General features: G+C 36.3%; 1 protein-coding gene across 1 annotated transcript; it reads left to right on the forward strand.

Moving 5' to 3' along the window:
• The first annotated feature begins 260 nt into the window (after positions 1 to 260).
• LOC133779944 (protein FAR1-RELATED SEQUENCE 5-like) lies at positions 261 to 5,228 on the forward strand. Its single transcript, XM_062219840.1, has 6 exons — positions 261 to 412; positions 587 to 735; positions 916 to 925; positions 1,996 to 2,102; positions 2,620 to 4,645; positions 4,757 to 5,228. The coding sequence occupies exons 1-6, from the start codon at positions 261 to 263 to the stop codon at positions 5,226 to 5,228; spliced, it is 2,916 nt and encodes a 971-aa protein (XP_062075824.1).
• The last annotated feature ends 17,042 nt before the right edge of the window (positions 5,229 to 22,270 follow it).

Consider the following 22,270-nt stretch of genomic DNA (forward strand, 5'->3'; position numbering starts at 1 on the left):
AATGCAGAGGAGAGGAGGTGCCCTGGTCATATAAAGACAACACTTGTGGTTGTGGTCACCCCAACTTTATAAACAGATGTAGCCAAGTGGGAGATGCCCTTAAACCATTTAAAAAAATTACACTTTAAATTTAAACGACCCAGACTGTAAAAGTCCTCAACTCCTCTTTCCTTCATATTTTTGGCCCTCCAAAATATAATTTGCAGTACACTCTGAAACTTTACAGCTAAGTTTATAAAGGATTTATTGCGCATTTGGAAATGGACTCTGACTCATCCGTGGATTCATGCAACTTGGAGGTTTTCCCTGTTGACTGCACTCAAAGACCTTCAACGCCGGATTCGGAGGTGGTCGGCTGTGTTAAGTTGATGGAGGTTCCGGTCGACCCTTTGAGAACCATCAACGAGCTAAGGTAAGAGGTTCAGGACCTGTCTTTCGAGATAAAATGTGGGAATATATTCCGTCAGAAACAAGAACAAAAGATTGAATTGTTGAAGAAGAAGATTTCGTCTCTCGAGGGTAACGTAGAATGGAATATGCACTTAGCTTCATGCTGCTGTAGTTGTAACATTAATAATATTTCCAGGATTCCAGGATCATTACGTGGTGGACAAAGAGAGGGCGTCGTGCGATCTGAAGCTTTTGTGGATGTCAAGGTGGATTCAATAGAAAAACGTCATACCGAGCTTGGAGCTGGACTGAGTGGAGGCAAAGAGTCAGAGGAATCTGTCATGGGTACTAACTGATTTTTTAACTCCTAACTCTAGTATTTCAAATGCTTATCAATATTTGTAACTCCTGTGGTAACTATGTATTTTGTTAATCTCTCAATAAACATCATCCGAGGATTAAAGTGTTCCATAAACGTTGAATGCATATGTCACTTATGTAAACTGAAATTTACGTTTTTTGCAGGGGAACTATTGTAACTGGTAATGGCACGTATACAATTCAGAACCTCCCAAGCTAATTAAATTATAAGAACTGATTTAAGAAGGGTGGTTGTTACATTTAAATATGTATTCAAAATTGTACAGAGTAAAATTGGTCGGATACTTCCTACCAAATCAAAATAATTTGTGACGTGCTTATAAGCTTCCCAGATGTATAATTGTTGACATGTATCTAATTTAGGAATGAATGTGACTTTGGTGTACCATCATTGGATCAAGGGTGAAAATTTATCCATAATTTCAATAATAATTTAATAAATAATTGTGATTGAATCACCCCGCACTAAAGAAGTTAGTTGGAATTCGACTTGTACGTATGTATTGGGTCAATGGTTCTGTGTAGAAATTTGAACAGAATGTTTATGAATCTACCATATGAACCAGGATTGGAGAAGATCATAATGCAAGGCGATTGGCACATCATCCATTTTTTTTTTAGAAAAAGTATAAATTAAAAAAAAATAACAAATGAAAAAGTAATTTTTGTTAAATTCACTATTTCAGAATGCCATTTTGGCAAATTTATCTTCAATTGCCGAAGATTAAATTTAAAATAAAAAAAGATTCGGGAAACATAAATTTATCCACATTATTTAAAATTTGACACACACAATAGGCTCCACCACAATGGATAAACTATCATTTATTGCTTCGCATTACAAAAACTGAGAACTTTATTGGTTGGTGAAAAAATTAGAGCAACACAGAACAACTCTGATCTAACTGAGGCTTCTTTATTATCCCTACACGACAGCCTACCATTTTCAACAATTTTTGTAGACAAATTGACTTTTATAAATGAATGTCAATACATTTGAACATCCCGAAAAGGGAAACACAATATCTAACACATGTGCTTCAATATTTGGTCTTCAATTTTTGGGTGAGTCAAAATGTCTTTGTCCAAATTTAACTCTCATAACAGCAAAATGCCCCTGACTTGAAGATATTTATTATCTTGTTCAATGGAGTTGCTGTGTTGGTGGTGCCCTGTTTATTATATTGTTACATGATTTACTGAGTATCATTTTCCATCTATTAGGGAAGACTATGTTCACCTGTTGCCAGGGGACTGTTTTCCTGAGGAGGTGGTTGCATTTTATATTCCCCCATCTCCGGACACCTCCAAATATTTCCATTACCGGAGAGGTACAATTTCTATATGTTATAATTTTTGTTAAGATTTCTCCATGTCTCCTGTGTATTTGTTTTAGTGTGGCTTGTTAAAAAAATATGAAAAATAACAACTTCACTAGAAATACCTCCCCATCATATTTTAGCCTGTTAATAGGGTTGTAATATGTTCATACCAACATATGTGGGTAGTTTAAATTATTATCAGGATAATATGAAGGCAGATGTACAACCTGAGATCTCTGCCCTCCAACTTTTAAGAACAAGAAGTTGGATTACCCATTTTAGTGGACAGTGTAAGGTTATCTACCATTTTCCTGCTATAGAAATGTGTACGTAGCTTATTAACTCCACAACCAAATCTTGGGTGGGATATAGAAGTTTTAATGATTTTCGAGACATGACAATGAATGTAAGATTACCTAAGCCAACCCTGAACTATGTTTCAATGTTGTAGTCGTAATATTCTCTCCAACCATAGATGTCATTTTACAAATGCAATATCATGTGTTCTGCCCTTTTTCAAAACAAGGTTATACTTTTTTTATGGAGTACTGGGAAGCAGAATTGGAGGTGCAGGACCTCTTTAGCAGTGACTTTAGTGGAGAAAATGAGACATGTGAAGAGAAAGAAGTGGAAGATGTACGCCAGGGGGGGCCTATTGATGGTGACAAAGTAAATGAGGCACTTAAAACACAAGAGAACATAACTAATGAAGGGGCCATGCAGATATCAAATGATGAAGGATTCTCCAACCAGGGGATATTTCTAAAGTACGGTATACATGCAGCGGCCACCAATTTGACAATGGATAACATGGTCGGTCATGCTTTTGCTACACTTCTTATGGCAGAAGAATTCATATATGAGTACGCAAAGGTAGTGGGGTTTAGTATTCGTAAGGGCCACATGCGTACAAATATTCGAGGTAACATTCGTTTGAGAGAATGGGTCTGCTCAAGGCAGGGAAGTAGGTCTGAACAGCATACATCAAGACTTGATAGAGTGAGGGAGCCAAAGGCCATCACCCGATGTGGGTGCAATGTGGCTTTTCGAGTTATCCTTAACAGAAAGAGGGGTAACTGGATATGCAAATATTTTTTCCCATTTCATTCACACTCGTTAGCAACTGATCGTCACAAGCAGTATCTATGGTCAAATAGAGTGGTATCATCTGGCTGTCTTCAGAAGGAAAATTGTATGAAGAAATCTGGCATTAGAACATGCCACATTATGTCATACATGGCAGAGCTAGTCGGCGGATATGATAAGACCCCATTTACAATCAAAGACCTATACAATCGAATGTCATCAGCCTCAACTGTTTGCTTTAAGGGGTCGGATGCTGGCAGAGCCTTAGGGTATCTGGAGCACAAAGCAGATCACGATCCAGGTTTCTATGGTTTATTTGCTTATGATAAAGGCAAGAGATTACTTCACCTGTTCTGGGCAGATGCAAAATCAAGGTCGGATTACGAAAGATATGGACACGCAATCGCCTTTGATTCTACATATAAGACAAATAGCTTTGGTAAGCCTTTGTTGATTTGGGTTGGTATTAATAACCACTTTCGAACTTGTATACTTGGTTTCGCAATCCTTGACAATGAATCCATTGCTAGCTACATGTGGGCAACGAGGGCCTTCTTGGCTTGTATGAAAGGTGTGCTACCGATAACAGTTGTCACCGATGGAGATCCTGCCATTGAAAAAACACTAAAAGAGTTGATGCCTAATGTCACACATCGGCTATGTTATTGGCATATACACAACAATGCCATTTCTCACACAAAAGACCCATCATTCGGGAAGGAACTAACTAATTTAGTGTTTAGATATTACACTGAGGAGGAATTTGAAAGAAGGTGGGCAGCATTGCTCACTCACTTTGATGTGGAAGATAACTCATATGTCGCAAGTCTTTATAAATCAAGAAAGAGTTGGGCAGAAACCTTCTTGAGGGGAAATTTTTTTTGCGGAATGACAACAACCCAAAGGAGCGAGGGTATTAATGCTGTCTTGAAGAAGAAGGTCAATCAACATATGAAGATGTATGAGTTTGTTAGAGCTCTTGACATGGCACTTTCATGGGTACGACAACGAGAGGCTAAAGACGAGTATGAGTCATTGCACACAATCCCACAATTAGGCAAGACAAATTTGCACAACATAGAGGAGGAGTTGTCGATAATTTACACGAGGAACATGTTCTTCAGAGTAAGGAAGCAGATGTCCAAAGAAGGAAACTACATCGTTGCAACTACTGACGTAGAGGATGATGCAATGATATTGAAGCTGGAGAAGTATCCTCACCCAGGAATACGGAGGTCAGTCTATGTCACAGACGATCGTCAATTATTTGCTTGTGAGTGCCAGTATTTTCTTTCCTTTGGCATACCTTGTCAGCATATTTTTGCAGCAATTAAGCACCTGCGTATCACACAAATGCCTAAATCACTAATCTTAACACAGTGGACGATTGACGCTACACAACTTCCTAATGTGGAAAACGATTCCTATGCAAGATATCCAGACACAGATGCAGAAGAGAGAGCAAGGTTTGGTGGCATTACTACCAAAATGACTGAACTCGCTTACTTGGGATCGAGGACTCATTATGCATACGAAATAGCAAACTATGAGATTGATTGAATTTGCGCACAATTAAGAAACAACCTCCAAATTGGGGAAGAAGGTTCCAATGACAAGCTTCCTTTACATCGTCAATCAGACTTCAACATATTGGATCCTTATTTGAGTAAGAATAAAGGCACAGCTAAGATGAGAGGGTCAAACGGTGGAGTTGCCCGAAAGTGTAGTATTTGCAAAAAAAAAGGACACAACAAGTCTACATGTCTACAAAGTAAGAAAAATGGTCACAAGAACGGGGGCTCTGATAACTCTGAACCACACGAACAAGACGAATATCAATATGGAATAGAGGATATGGATGACAGGGAAAGACATACTATCTACCATAATTCGGAAAGTGAAGACTTAAACGCACCTACTCACCGACAACCTTTCACACCAGATTGTACGAACCAAGTGCATAACTATACAGAAGAAAATTTGAGTTACTCTGCAACAGATGATATGAGTTCTGCCTTTAAGTGGTGGAAACCTCCATATGGTTATTGAAACTATCTTCTGGAGGTTGGGAATATACTGTCTGAAATTCATCGTTTTAAATCTTGGATAATTAGGTGGGAGAGAAGGATTAATTTTTATTTATTGAAAACCCACTCTATGCTTCATATATTCCAATATAAATTAAGTTCAAAATTTCGGAAAGTTCTGAACACATAAATTGACACAAGTGTAAGCTTAATACGCATGGTGGGAGTATACAAAATTAGCTACTGACTTTGATATTTACATATATGTATAAACTTGCCCTCATCGTCCATTAAATCACATAATTTTTCTACTATTCCTTTATTAAATTATAATACAAGGTTCACAAAGCCTCACACTAATCAATCCATATCTTTAAACCTTCCCTCTCAAAATAGCATTGCCTTATTATGTATAACTAGTATATTAAAATGAAACATAAAAAATTTGCAAATCAGATCAAATCATATAGGTGATGCTTAATAAATGGAATTACACAAAGAAGTTAAACAATTCCATCAAAATTCAAATGTAAATGGGAATGAAAGTATCAAAACCTGCATTTTTCACTAATAAAGGTAAAATAATCCACACAACTATAGTTATATAAAAAATTTACAAAATGATGTACTAATTAAGTTCCAACTTCATATAAACAACATTCAACTCTCAAGTACTACTCAGTTTGAACAAACACGTCTCATCTCCAAAAAATTATGTACATTAGGTAGACGAACAACCACCAAAAAAACATTCTGCCAAAATGTAATAGTATTCCTCTCACACATTACAACAAACTAATCGAGTAAATCAACTACAACAATTTCCCAAGGATTTCACCAACAACCTTCTCATGCTTCCACGCAGTGGCTGCATTCTTAACTTCATCTCGAACTTTGTTGTGTCTAGATGTGAGAAGACCAACGGCCACACGAGCCCTATCATTGTCAGAATCAAACTGAAACAAAACAACATTACTTAATACTATTACAAAATTTATAAATGATGATCGTAACAGTTTTAGGGAATAGTACTAAATCAAGCAACCTAAAATTAAATGAATAAAATAAGCGAAGATACTAACAACACAGTGTTTCAAATATGATCCTGGACGCTGGTCCATCAATTTCATCACATGGATCCCGCAGTCATATCCATTCGTTTGTTGGACAATACCAGTGTTAATTCTAACTTGAAAGTTACAGAAAGACCCCCATTGTGGATTAATCCTTGATATGTCTTCCGCTAGCAGAGAGTCCAACTTCTTCATCTAAATTTAATAACCAAAACACACACTTAGCTTCTCAACTATCATTTCCAAGCCTAAGTACCAAATAAACAATATTTCTACGTCTAAAGCCCAAAAACAAAACAAATAAAAAATTCATCTTCTAAATCTGCCTAGCAAAAAAAGAAAAATTCAAATTATATATGCACTTCCAAACTTTTCATCTCAACAACTTGCACTGTTATAAATTCTGAAATTTTCTACTCACAAAATAATAAAAATTTCAATTTAATCATCTAAACTTATCCCCTTAATATGAATGAACTAAATAAATCATATTAAAGGTTATAAGAAATTTAGAGTAACTAAAATATGAATGAACTATCTTCTAAAATTTTGTATTAACCACAAAACCATAAAACAAATAACATCACATTCCAAAAATTTATAGTAGGCAATACACACTATAAATTGTTGAATAAAATATTATCAGTAAGTACTAGCTATTCTAATACTCACCACGACCTTCACAAAAGCAACTCCACTTGATTCAAACCCCCTCTGTAGCAATGAATCACAAATTTCTACAACTGCCTCATCCACCCGAACTATAAATAACAACCAGTGCAGTAGGTTTTCGTTGTGAATGGGAATATAAATCTGAAAAATCATGTTATATCCATAAAAATTTACTTTCTCAACAAGATAAAAACTCAACAAAAACAATATCTGTGAATATCCATCAGTACATACCCGTTTACAATAAGCTAGATCTCCGATAAAAAATCGTCGAGCACACGTCTCCTTTCCATTTAGGGTAAAGAGTTTGTATACTAATCACAGATAACTAAGTTCAAATAAAGAAAAACATAATCCTCGTTACAAAAAGAAGATATGATTAAAATTATAACATACAATCAATATAAGAACCCATACCGACACACGAGTATTCAAATACCACGCTGATCGACACTCCATTGACATGGAAACTTGCAACTCTGTGCATGTGTTCATCTCACACATTACATTCAGAATCTGTGCCATCAACACCAAACATAACATGAATATTCAATATAAACAATCTTAGTGCAGCTAAAAAAAAATATCAAAAAATTTATATATATATATATATAACTCCCACCTCCCCCAAAACCATGACACCGGGTGACAGTGATCTAATTATTCTCCTCGTCAGGTAATTAAATTCAGTGTCCACAACTACCTCACTAAATCACATAAATATAAAAATAATGTAAACAGTAATTTAACAATAATTTTTAATTTAAAAAATCGAAAATAAATCTAGACAGAAGAATTTCAGTCTCATCAAACAACCACACACTAACAACTTACTCCTCCGGTAATTTCTTGTTAAAAACATACTCCACTAATGCTTCAATGTCAACATCAAAACATGCCAGGGATATCTTAAATGGCCCGATATCCTGGAGTTGCATAGTATCACAATTATGTGTGCCAACTCTACGTGAAATTGAGTCAGAATTACTCCCAACTAAACGTGATCTTGACTCAGAATTACTCCCAACTCTGCCTCCACTTGAATCTGAATTACTCTGTAACTGTTCAATTTACACTACAATCTCCATTAATTGTCACCAACAAAATCACATATCAAATGACAATATAATAACACATGTACCTTCCCTCTAACTCCACCGCCACCACCACCACCAACACCACTTACGGTGCGTCTCCGACTCTCGCTTGCAGCATTAACATCTAAAAAGCTTATCCCAGGTTTTATCAAACACTCACTTGGCTTCTAAATATTCAACAGACAAAGACCATATTAGAAGTAATAACAGTATTGCATACTTAACAACATAATAACTAAAAAATAAAGAACAATTCATTACTATCTTACTTTCATAGACTACTCACGCTGCAATAAAGTTTCCCCAAACTGCTTTGATGCCTTAAAAACTGAATCATCAAACTTCAACTTTTTATTACTTCCACAAATATCATCCATACTACCTATGAATCTCTCTGTTTTACTGCCTAACTTAATAGAACTCTCCACACCACATTTAACACCTTTTACCAAAGAAGAAGTGGGTCCTTTACAATCAGCCATACTACCTTTTGACTTATTCAACTCAACCTCTCCATCATCTGCCTTACTCTTCTCTACACAACCTTTCATCCTATCACCCTTATATACATCACACGAGTTAAAGTTACCAATTGGTTTGAAATACGATGGATCAGCATCATCAGATTTCGGTTCGAATCTATCCACCATCTTAAGTTGATAAACTTTTTGGTCCTCCTCTCTGCGTTTGCAATTATCTAGTAAAGAACGCAAGTCCTGATGTATGACCCGCAAGTCCTCCCTCACCTCCTTATAATCGGCCCGCAGTCTTTCCACACAACCCCATATGTATTTCAGAACCGTACCTTCCATCCTAATACATATACAACAAAATTAATTCTCGCCAAAAACTGTAAAACCACACCCATCTCTGTTAATCCCAAAAAAATAAACATGACTGAACAAATTCCCACATCATTCAAAATCAATTTGAATTTAATTTAATGCTATACCACAAAACCATCCAACTACTAGGTTTAGGGCTTCAGTTTAGAGATCACTTATATGTGTTAAAATCTAATATCGTAAAACCAAACAATCAATCTCAAACGAAGCTACAGGTGTAGAAACAAAAAATCTCACCTCCCTCTTCGAATGAACCCCACCCGTATATTGCCAAGCCTCCTTCTTTCTATCTTTGTTCTCCTTCTTTCTTTCTCTGTTCAAAACACCAAACCCTAAAGTCAGGGTTCACTTCTACACTACATACATGTACAGACTTATGAAAAAAGACAAACAAAATTTCGAAAAATACTCTTTTCTGCCCAAGTGCACAATAACTTAAGTGTAATCAAGAATCAACCATCCAATACAAATATACTGTATATTATAAAAGTCTACATTGGTGGGGGCTATTTTAAAGTCCCCACAAGAGAAATATCCAAACAATTTTTAGGATAATATCATACACTACATAAATAAAGACTATCACAAACAATGTCTATGAAATATTTTACTTTACTTTTCTTTAATTACTATTGACTTTGCATTGCATACATACCCATGTATGGAAATCCAAACCATGTCAAATTACCACAGCAAGATTTACAATTTCAACAAACAAAGTGAAATATGTGGCAATAAAAATTTATTGAAGCACAACATAATTAAACGACAAGCTTCTACCCTGGAAGAGTGCTTCAGGTGCCTTTAAGACCTCTCGCTTGTTCACCCTTCAACCCAGCAGAAAAACAAAAAATATGACTGTGATTTGCAAATCAAGAAGAACTCAAGTATGAGATGCTTGAGAGATGAAGAATAGAAACTGAAAATGTTAGGGAATATCGAAATCACCAATACACACCATAACCTATAATGTTAGGGAATTTAATAAGCATTGCATATGCAAAGACTTCTACAACCCACTAAATCTCTATCAAAATTATCTCCAAAGAAATTAAATCCAAGGGAAAAACCTTATACAAAATGATAAGCTCAGATGAAACCAATAAAGCCTAACAAATAACATATATTATACTTGATGAGTTTTATAACAGTGCAAAGTCATAAACAATCAAGATTTATAACACGGCAAATTATTTATGCTTATATTTTCAAACACACGGGTTTCAAGTTTTACCAAGGTTATGTAAACAGAATAGCCATACAACAGCTGAGTTCCACGGTCAATCGAAAATGCGGTTGCAATCAAATTGCCCCTTTCTCCAATGACAATTTCATAAAAAACACTACAAAATGACAGCTCTTGCTTAAACATGTTCTTGCTTAAACATCACTAGCCATAAACATGTTCTTGCTTAAACAACCTTATTTTTCTCCAAAAAAGGACAGTTCAAGTCACTGAGCCTTTCATCGACAAGTAAATGAAGTACAATTTCAAACAAAATAACAACTTTCATCCAATTATAGGACTATCTATCAACTACAAAAAATCAAACATATTCACTAAAACATTTACTAAAATGAAGACAAAAATTTTGAAAACTTTGGAGTTCAGAGTTAAAACATACATCCAAATACCAAAGAAAACTGACACCATCACAAATATGACATTCAATTCAACCATCACAAATAAAAAACTGATAACAAAGAAAAAATTAACTACACCCTAAAAATGAAGATCCATTAACAATAAAAATAATAAATCCCCAATTTCATACACCCTAAACACAGCCCTCCAATACAGAACTGCAGTATATTTCATACTAACCAAAAAATTTCAAACAACAAATTTCATACTAACCAGGGAAAGTGACTTTGGTTGGAGCGCAGAAATGGCTGTAGGAAGAAATGACTGTGCAGATGCTTGACGATGGAGGAGCTTCGAAACCCACAACTTGACGATGGAGGACCCTCCAGCATGTCCGAGATCTCGCCCAAAACCCAGATCTTGCACTCCGTTCTGAAGCTCCTTTCAAGGCACTGCGTGGGTTCTTGCCGGGGGTGGGTGAATGGCGAAATTGACGATGGAGGAGCCTCCAAGATGTCCGAGATCTCGCCCAAAACCCAGAACTTAGAACCCAGATCTTGCCCTCCGTTCTGAAGCTCCTTTCAAGGCACTGGCGTGGTGGGTTCTTGTCGGGGGTGGGTGAACGCCGAAGCTGGTTCTTAGATGGGTGTGTTTGTTTGATTTTTATTTTATTAAGATGGGGATGAGAAAAAATAATACCCAATACACATGCCTATTTTATTAAGAAGTTCCCATCAATATAAACCCAATCAGGTTACAAAAAAAAGTTCCCACGGGTGGGGACGTTTTTAACACCCGCACCACAGACTTCCCCAATAATAATAATTGGGTTGAATGTATTTTATACTTTCATTTTAATAATAAATTAATTGTAATAGAGCCAAATAAAATAATATATTTACCAACAAAATGGCTAATGATTTGGGACCTTAATAATAATTTATTAAGAAGAGAGTAATATTGCTGAAAAAAAACAACATTACATAAAAAAAAAAAAAAAAGGAGAAAAGTCTTCCACGTGTAGATAAAAACAAAATGTCTATAATAGAGTTTGAAATTATGTCTGCATAATAAAGACAAAAAAAAAAAAAATCGGGTACTTTGCAATCTATAAAATTAACAAAGACAACAACGTAAAAGTAACTACATTTTAGACACCATAAAAGTATCCTAAAACAATCACAAAGATAACAAGTACTTTACAATTTATAGAAGTAACAAAAACAATGACAAATGGTAACATTGTACATTCTTTTAATATGGTTCTCAAAGTACCAGGTTACTTTCTTTTTATCTAAAAGAGTAACATGGTGTATCAGGTTATTTTTTTAGTCATCTATCTTTGTTGTTGGTTGCTTTTTGATATTCGTCTTTGTTATAAAATTTATTAGGTTACTTTTAGTTCTCTGCATGTAACATATTACATTCTTTGTTGTTAGTTTTGATATGGTTTTCAAAGTATTTTTTTTCTATATATCTAAAAGAGTGGTACACATGATGGTAGCCTTATATGGAATTAATGTACCAAGTTACTTTTGATATGATTTTCAATGTACTAAGCTACTTTTATGTTATCAAAATGAGTAACCTAATACTTCAGATAGTAACCTAAGGAACAAGGTAACAAGATACTCCTTATAGTAAAATTCTAGAACAAAAAAATATATATACTAAAAAAACGGTGGTTTAGTAAAAGCAAAAGCAAATAAAAAATATATAAAATTACACAAATATCTTTTAAAAATTGGATGAAAGGATAAAAATACCTAAAAAATTATTTCTATCTATTATTATAAGAATCCAAATATGTTTAGAATTTTTTTAATCTATACAATTTGTTAAATTTATTTTTTAAAGATTAATTTTGATTAATAAAAAAACTTAATTATTAAAAATTATAATTAAAATATTATTAGCATAAAATATTAAATATTGTAATAATAAGATTACAATTGTACTAAATTAAAATAAGAGGAGATAAAAAAATTGAAGGGATTGAGTATATAATTAAGAAAACAAATTTATAAATTATCTCTCTAATTTTTTTGAATAACTAAAGTTCGGAAACAAAAAAATAAATAAAACCAAAAGTAATGGTGTTGTTTGGTAACAATTAAAAAATAGTTTTTTTATTTAATTAATTAAAAATTTGACAATTAAACATAAAATGTGTTTGGTAACTCTATTTTTATTTATTATTTTTTAAATTTTAATTAAAATTTTGAAAATAGAATTTTTTCACTTTCAAATTTTTTTTAAACAGTTTTCAATTTTTCATTTTTTTTTCCTTCTTTTTTTCAAATCAACATATCATATTGTTAAACAAAAAATAAAAATAAAAGTTATCAAATGCATTTATTATTTTTTGTTTTTAAAAACAAAAATAGTTACCAAACATATTTTTATTTTTTAAAAATAAAAACAAAAATAAAATAATATTTCCATTTTTGTGTTTAAAAAATTCAAAAACAAAAATTTTACCAAACGGGCCTATACAAGTCTCTAAACATCATGACAAAAAAAATCTCTAATCACTAAACAATTAATTAAAACATGACTTTATTTCAATTAATTAAATTATGGCTTTATTTCGATATGAAAATATTTTTCCATACAATTAGGTTAAGTTAGTAAAAAGTCATAGTTTATACAAAATGTAAAAAAGTCCATATTTATGAAAACAAATAAAAAAAATCCATATGTCATGTAATTTTCTTTCTTTTTTTTTGTTTAATGGAAAAGTCACATTTTACTACAATTTTGTTTTAATTAATTAACAAAAAATAATTTAAAACTTCTAACATGAAAAAATTATTTAATTTTACTTAAACTAAGTTTTAAAAAATTATACAACTTAAATTGAAGAAAAGCATGTGATGGAGAGCCAATTTGATACTTTTGAGTTATATTTATAGAGTATAGCTATTTAAAGAAGCCACTATGATTGCTCTACATTATAGAAGAGACTTTCTAGTACACTGTTGTTGTGATTGGTTAAATACACAGTGAAATTATTTTGGCACAAAGATGTGCAAAAATAATAACGATTTCACAAAAGTCAACATGTGAAAGTTGATTTTTAGTGAAATTGTTTAGGCACGAAGATGTGTAAAAACAATAACGATTTCACAAAAGTCAACAAGTGAAAACTGACTTTTAGTATAGGCATTTATAAATCATGCTTTTTGGGTCCAAAGTGTTACTTTGGAGTATATAAGAGTACCTAAGAAGTTTAGGAGCATTGATGTTTTAAGACAAAGTTTGGAGCGTTATTACAGAGGCATCTGCGACGCATTGCTCGTCCTTTGTAAAATGGACTAGGCGATATGTCGCCTGGTGCTAGGCGATGCATCGCATGGCAGGCTATACATCGCCTGGTGCCAGGCGACACATCATCTGGGTTGTCTGTACGGGTCCGTACAATGACATGTTTTAGCTCCAAAATTCAAATTAAAATATACTAATCTTATTGGTTGAGTCTAATGAGGTTCCTATACTATTTAAAAGGTTCATATGAGTTAATTGATGACTTGATCACTTACATATCTCTCTCTCTAAAAAAGAACTCTCTCTCTCTCTCTGGCTTTCAAGATTATTAGTTTTCTCAAAGATCTTCATCAAGAAAGCTTGACTTGTATGAATGATCAAGGCTTGTGAATCTCAATCTCATTCCATTGTAGTAACTTCAAGCAATTCCAAGGAGAATGCTAGGAATAGAGATTCTTGGACAACAAATCTACATTTGTGTCAAGCATTGCAACTTTTGCGTTTCACATAAAATCATAGCTTTTGTGATTTTGTGTTCTAAGGGTTGTTCTTCAACAAATTTCCATTCTACACTTTGTTCCTTTGTGTTTATGTAGTTTGTATTTTTCTACCATTAAAGTTAGATTACTTGTAACTTTTGTATTGGGTTGTAACACAAAACTAAGGTTGTTTATAGCCTAACCCCAACAACTGTTATAAGCCACTTGTAGTATCGAATATCATATATTATGTCTATATTATACCTCTAAAATTCATCATTATTTTCTATTATACCTTTAAAATATTTAATATATCACTTATATATATTAATTAGTTTATCATTTTTAATAAAACAATTTACATTATATTAATTATTACATTAATTATTTTGGTAATTTATCTAAATATTCTCTTAAAATATTAAGAAATAATAAAAAACATATTTTTTATTGTACCTATAAAATATTTAATATATTACTTATATATTAATTAGTTTTATTTTTAATAAAAACGTCTAAATACTTTTAATTTTTTTTAATTTATTAAAAATGCTTTTATCTATATCCTAATTTTTTTTTTTACTGCACACACTTCTATTTAAACTCCTCATAAATTGTTAAAAAAAATTTCATACATATAAAAAAAAATTAAGCAATAAATTATAAAGGTAGAAAGATTTTTTTTATCAATTTATGAAGAGTTTAAATAGAAATGATTGTAGTGATAAAAAAAATTGTTATAGATGGAAACACCCTTAATAAATTTCATGCATCTAAAATTTAAAGTATGTAAATTGTTTTATTCAAAAGAGGGATATTGGTGGAAAAAGTACCTAATCTTTTTTTTTTTTGGGAAAAGTATCCTATGTCAAGTTCCGTTGGTACCCACACTAACAGATTTGGTAAAAGTTGACTTGGTGGACACATGACATATTATGATTAATCCAATCCATAATTTTTATAAAAAAAATCATTTTAATTTATTTTAAAATAAAAAATCATTTAAAATACATTTAAAATTTTTAAAATAACAAAAAATAAATATGTTATCTAAAAAATATACATAGCTGATACGACATGAAGGTTGGACACGTGTCATCATATTCTTGACACGTGGCATAGGCATCTAACAGTCAAACAAGCTGGAGAGAGCACGCTTGCCAAATGAATAACAATTACTGCGCGGTAGGCTCACCAGGAAAGCAGCTGCGCGGTATGCTTACCAGAGAGGCTGCTCGGTATGCTCTCCAAGAAACCCGGTAAACCTGGTCGGATGAAGTCAGTTACATCCTCCTCACGCCTAATAGTTCACCTGAAAACTCGGTCAAACTCCTGAAGAATAGGATTACAACTACCTGCGAAAAGGAAGGGATATTTTGCAGTAGTTGCAGTGCAGGCGCCACCTCCTGGGCGTTGGGGACAGCATAAATACAAGTCTTCCACCACTGTGGAGGGGGTTTAGATTTTTAGCCTACCGACCAGCACCGAAAATATACCGACCATCCTGTTAAGAACTCTTAGCAGCGATTTCTGTCATTCTGTATTGTTTTTACACTTAGAATTGTATATGTTTTCACTGGTCATCTTGTGTAAACTTTAAAGATCAATACAAATTAAAGGGGAAGTACGTCATTACCGTTTCTTGAGGGCAAACCTCTATAATTTCTGGTGTCTTTTATCATTCATTGCTCATAGTTATTAGGTTCTTGGCTTATTTATGGTTTATTGATTGTTCGAATGAAAGCTCTCTGATTAATTATTTTAACTCCACGTTAGTTGACCAAAAACCAGTCAACATTTTGGTTCTTTCATTGAGAGCACTGAGACAATCACATTAGATTTTATTATCGCAAGGATGGTGCTCTCAACCCGAAGGTCAAGCCAAGAACCTCCAGAGCCCGAGGTTGAAACCTCTCGTCAAGTACCTTCAATGAGCAATTTGAATGGGCAACAAGGAAACTTACTGCCCAGAAACCCATCTGGTGTTGGGGGACAAATCGCTGGGCTCGCTGCACTAGGGTGCGGAGCTGCCGCTTCTACTGGAATCACCCATGCAGGAACTTCAGGTGGAGGTGCTACAAGGGGTACCGACCAGCAAGTACCAAGGGCTGGGGGTCCCGGACGGTATCAGCCCCATGTGGATATTGAAGGGTTCGATCCTGAGATCGAAAAAATAAGAGAGGTCGTAGGATAAATGCAGGATCGGCTTGCTACTATGAACCAGGGGCAGGCCACCGTCCAGCAAGCAATTAACGAGGCATTCGAGAAGCAGTGCAAGGATTTTCAAGAGTGGATGGACCGGCATGCACGGGAGATGCAGGCCCGACAAGAGGATATGGAACGCCGGACAAGGGAGGCTGCTTGTAACGCCCTGGATAGCCAAGATCGTTACACTGTGTGTTTATAAAGTGCCAGACTTGCTAACCAAGTCATTTAAATAAAATCGTGTCATTGAAACTATAAAGGAACTAGGGTTAAAAGCGTTTTGGTCTCAAAAGCCACATTTTCATTAAAAAGTATCATCTGTTACATGGAATCCCAAAAATATTAAGTTTAAAGACCGTTTACAAAAGACTCAAGGTTTATATATAATAACCGGCCATGCTAAGGCAAAACAAGTAGCTAGGTGATCCCTGTCCTGGTCCACTCCTCGACCGTGGCGGTCGAACTGCTGGTTATGTACATTCCACCTCGGAGCTCTCCACCTCAGGCTTGGTCCAGCTTGCCCTTGCCTTTACCTGCACCACGTAGCACCCGTGAGCTAAGGCCCAGCAAGAAAATACAACAACAACAGAGCATGAACAATTAGCAGACAAGTCAACATCTCACAATGCATCACATAAACTCAGATATATCATCAGTCAGTATAAACAAGTATTCCACATACTAGGCATATCAGTTCATAACATACACAGTTCACAAATGATAACTAGGGCTAGCGCCCTCGGGCTGCTCCCTCTGTTATCCCATTGTCCTTGGCTACCAGTGGCCAATCTGCGCCCTGTGCGCTAATTTCATGTACAGTACTCTTAGACCGCTTTTACATGTCCCATGGCATAATACCAACATTGACACGACACGACACAATTCCCGGGAGCACTTAGTCCCATCTCAATCATACAACTGGGTACAGTTTTCTTACCTTTCAATTCACTAGTTTCCGATGCCTCAAAGCCGCGAGAACGGTCCTCTACCCCGAGCCTCTCCAAAGACCTAATCACATCACAAATGAAACATCCTTTGTCACTAATCAATCCAAAACTACTTCCCGGAACCAATCCCACACTCTTAGAATTCCCCAAATCCCTAAAACAATGCACCGAAGACATCCCCCGAACCCCCGGAGCAAAGGCTCAAAATTGCAAAATCCCATGTCCTGAAATTGGCCTAGCGCCGCGGCGCTGCCCTATAGGGCCGCGGCGCCCAGCAAGTCAGAGAGCACACACCGCCCAGAAACAGCCTTGCGCTGCTGCGCGCTAGAACAGCGCCGCGGCGCGCCTTCGCGAGCCCAGAATTCTGGGTTTTTCCCCTGCGTTTTCCCGAACCCAAATCACCCCAAACTTATACCTAAGCCCCAAAACCAACTCAAAACCCCAAATAAACCTTTCAACGACCTACAAACATCATAATCTAGCTCAGTTATACAACCATTCACAGAATTCACACTTAAATTTCAGACTCAAACACTTAAACCAAAACTTGAGAAAAGTACAAACCAGACCTCTAAATCCCTAAATCATAACAGCTACAAGATTACAAACATGCTTAATACCCTTACCTCAATCAGAAATTCAACTTGAGCTTCCTCCAATCCAAGCTTTAAATTGAGTTTCCCCTTGACAAACCAGCTGAGTTTTTCATGCAAAACAAGCCATGGCTATCTTTCAATTCCTTCCAAAAATCAATTCAGAACTTAACAAAACAGGGACTAAATCCTTACCTCAGTATAAACTTTGATATCTGCTTGATTCCACACCCTTAAGCCCTTAGCCTCAAAGAACACAGCTCAACTCCTCCTCCACTTTGCCTTCTAGGTTCTTGATTCTTCCTTTCCTTCTTGATCTTTCTAGCCTTCCAAGTCTTAATTTCAGTTATACTTAGCATAAAATAATCGTATACATCCTTTTCCCTCAGCCAAAACCATCTATACCACTGCCAAAAGACTACCTTAGCCCTCCACTAATATCTCTTCCTAACTAAACCTCAAGGGCATATTTGTCCTTTCACTAGCTTTACAATTCTACCACTTCTCCAACAAAACCTATTACTCTCTATGGTTACTAACAGTTACGCAGGTTACCAAATCACCAGTTACCATTATCTAGCTTTCTAGGACCGTCTCGGCACGTACATCACATTGATACCACCACACCCACGCGGTACAAATCACATAGCATAATTATCACATAACATAATACACGTAGTCATATAACATGCTTTAAATCATAATCATGCATCTTAATCATTAAAATCACACATAATTCCCATTATGCCCTCCAGGCACACTAATCAAGGCCCTTAAGCCTTATTAGTGAATTTGGGTCGTTACACTGCTGAATCTATTCGCAATTACATGTAACAGCAGCAAACCCAAGGTGTAGGGACTGCAGCTTGAACTACTGCCCATAACCAGCAACGTCCTCTTGTCTTTGGTTCGGTGAAGGTGTCATGCACGGACTAGAAACTTGGCCCCAACAAGGAAATCATGGTTCAACTAGGAGTCATCGATCTGGTCGGGGGGCCCAAGCCAACAATAATAGGCATCCCCTGCCAGCTGATGAACAGGTCCTTCCTGGGCACTACATGGGGCTAGATCGAGCAGGGAATTTTTGACAAAGATCTCAAGGGAGTGGTCGAGAAAGAAATTCGGATGCTGCGGGTTGGGATGGCCACCATTGAGTGCCAGCACAGAATAGGAGCTGTAACACCCCAAGTTGCTAATAAGGTTTAGGACCTTGATTGGCGTGCCTGGAGGGCAATAAGTGAATTAACATGATAATATGTGAATTTGAATGAATATGTAATTAGAATGCATGTTTAGGTGGTATAAATATGCATGTGGACCCCGTTTGTATGCTAGGGGTAAATTGGTAATTTTAGCCCGCTGAGGGCATAAATGTTGTAACACCCTGGATAGCCAAGACCGTTACACTGTGTACTTATAAAGGTGCAGGACTTGCTAATCAAGTCATTAACTTGAAAACGTGTCACTAAACATGTAAAAGCTAAGGTTAAAAAGGTTTTGGTCTCAAAAGACTCATTTCATATATTTAAATTGTAGTAAACATGGGATCCCATATGAAAACAAAGTTAGAATAAGATTACAGACTCTCAAAAAAATACATGAACATCCACTAGCCATACTAAGGCAAAACAAACAGTCTTTAGGTTCCATGTCCTTGCTTAGATCTCAACTGTGGCGGCCGAGCACCTGGCTATGTACATTCATCTCGCTGAGCTCTCCAATCAGGGCTGGTCTACTTTGCCCTTGCCTTTACCTGCACCACGTAGCACCCGAGAGCCAAGGCCCAGCAAGAAAACATCATAAACAACTCAACAATAATAACAGGCAAGCAATTCAATACGCATGTATTCCCATCAGATAATTCTCAACACGTATTCAACATATACAATCCAGTTCAAGATACGTTCTACCACATATAAAACTCATATCACATAATATTCAGGGCCGACGACTTAGGCCGCACCCTTTGTTTAACCCACTGACTCCGACCCGCTTAAACCGAGCTCAGTGCTAATAAGTTGTCCTTGGCAACCAGTGGCCGAGCCGCACCCTGTGCGCTAGTGAAACCCTGGGCACCCTTAGGCCGTGGTTCACTAAATGGCTTGCATGGAATAATACCATCTTTTCAAGCATTTACATTAGGGAGCCCTTAGTCCCGTCTCATATAATCAATCAGGTGCAGTTTTCTTACCTTTAGTCTGTACGGTTATCGAATTACGAGCAACACCCCTAAAGCACGATCCGTTCCCAAGCCTAAGCTTTTATCACCTAGCCACAACCAAAGTATAGGGTCTCATAAATACTCAAATATAGGTTTCTGATTATAAAACTAACTCTCGGGAATCCGAATTCCACCAAGCACGGTGGTGAAATAAGTCCCGAACACACTAGACCACCTTCCCGAGCCTAAAACCCTCTAAAACTCATGTGTGCAACCAAGGGCTGCGGCCCCTGAAGCCTAGTCGCGGCCCTTCCCCAAAACAGAACCTACTCCCACGCTGAACCACACATGCGCCGCGGCCCTTGCCTTGGGCGCAGCGGCGCTCCCCCTTGGCCGAGCCTCCTTGGCTCCTTTGCATGCTAGGGCCGCAGGGCTCTAGAACAGAGCCGCAGCCCTCCCCTTTGAACCCAGAATTTACACCATTTCTAAGTCTGAAACCTCACCTTAAACCACCCCAAAGCTTCCCAACTCCTAACTGTTGACACCGCTTTTCATCAACAGTGAAAGAAGAGCACGTAAACAATGAACAGTGATGGCCAATATAAATATGATAATACAAAACACGATTTTTACGTGGTTCAGCAGTTAAATCTGCCTAGTCCACGAGTCTTTTTTATTAAGCTCAAGATGATCTCTAAAAATTCTTCAAGGATGAATTCTTCAGAGTTTTCTCTCAAGGTTCAGAAAATCGGTCCTTTACAATGGTGCATGACTTCTCTATTTATAGAGAAATATGCAGAATACTATTCCACATATTTTGGGTAGTTACTCTTTATTTGCAAATAAATCAAATGGCTTTAAATGCCTGTAATCCGATATAAAAGGAAACGTCCCCTGAAGACCAGGGAGCGTATAACTAATCAAATAATATCCCATGATTTCAGGGGATTTACATTAATAAATGTAGACCACGTCTCTTATGGACAACACTTGAAGATGTTCAAGGTTATTATCATATATCTCCAGGGCCTTATTCTCCCAGGTCTTGCATCAACTTTCGAGCTAATGACATCTCCCGAGGTCACATGGCTTTCGAGATCATACTCGCGTCAGGTTCGGAACCCCTGATCCGAGGTCATCCCTGAGGATAAATGCATCTCGGGTGCTACCCTTCCAGATCGTGTGGATTTCGAGGCCACCATATTCGAAGTCGTCTCAGCTTTACAGGCTCGATGTCTAGTCTTGAAGCATACTTCAGACTTTACGAGTTCATTCGCTGCGAATCCAGCTTTCGAGGTCACATTTAACGTGGCTCGAAATTTGGGTATAACATCTTGCCCCCTCAAAAGTATTTGTTCGAATCCTAAGAGAAGGAAACTTTTGAACTACTTTCTTCGGGAACCGTACCGTCATATACTTGAAAATGGACACGCGTCATTTGGGTATTGCTCATTTATGGTACTTAAGTACCTTGGAAACCTGCCCACGATCATTCGTCTGCCACCTTTTTGGTACCATCATGTCATTGACCCCTGACCGTTGGATTTCATGAGGATTCTGGCCAATGGCCCAGATCAATCCTTTTTATCACTTTTCTCCCTTTATATTCAAGATCTTCTTCTTCCTCTTATTTTACACGCATCAGAAACAAAAAAGGGAAAGGACGAAACCAGAGGCCATCCCAGGGAACCTCTTTCTCGTGCATGTTCTCTCAGCCGAAAAAACAAAGGACTTCCGGTTTGTTCGAGTCCGTGAGCTCATATTTGCAGTCTCTCCTTCAGTAAGCAATTTCTCTGCAATCACCATTATTGTGTAAGTGTCCAATCTTTGTTTTTTTATTTTCCCTCATACTCGTTTCTGTTCATATTGTTCTTGTTACATCTTTGGATGTACTAGTTTATTTTCTTAGTACAATACATTGGGGAATTTTTGTCTGATAGGCTTTTATGTTTTAAGTTTCCATACTGGGTTTACATCACTGGTTCATATCTAGTTTTGATGTTTGAACAAGATTCCTGTTTTCTGGGTTTTTAAAATTTTAAAAGACGTTTCTTGTACACCAAGATATCGGGTATAAAACCTTGGCTTTGACAAATGCACGATACCCAAGGTTACCTTTTCTAGTTATCCGCCACTCTTT

This window comes from Humulus lupulus, chromosome 1 (assembly GCF_963169125.1).
Source record: "Humulus lupulus chromosome 1, drHumLupu1.1, whole genome shotgun sequence".
NCBI lineage: Eukaryota > Viridiplantae > Streptophyta > Magnoliopsida > Rosales > Cannabaceae > Humulus > Humulus lupulus.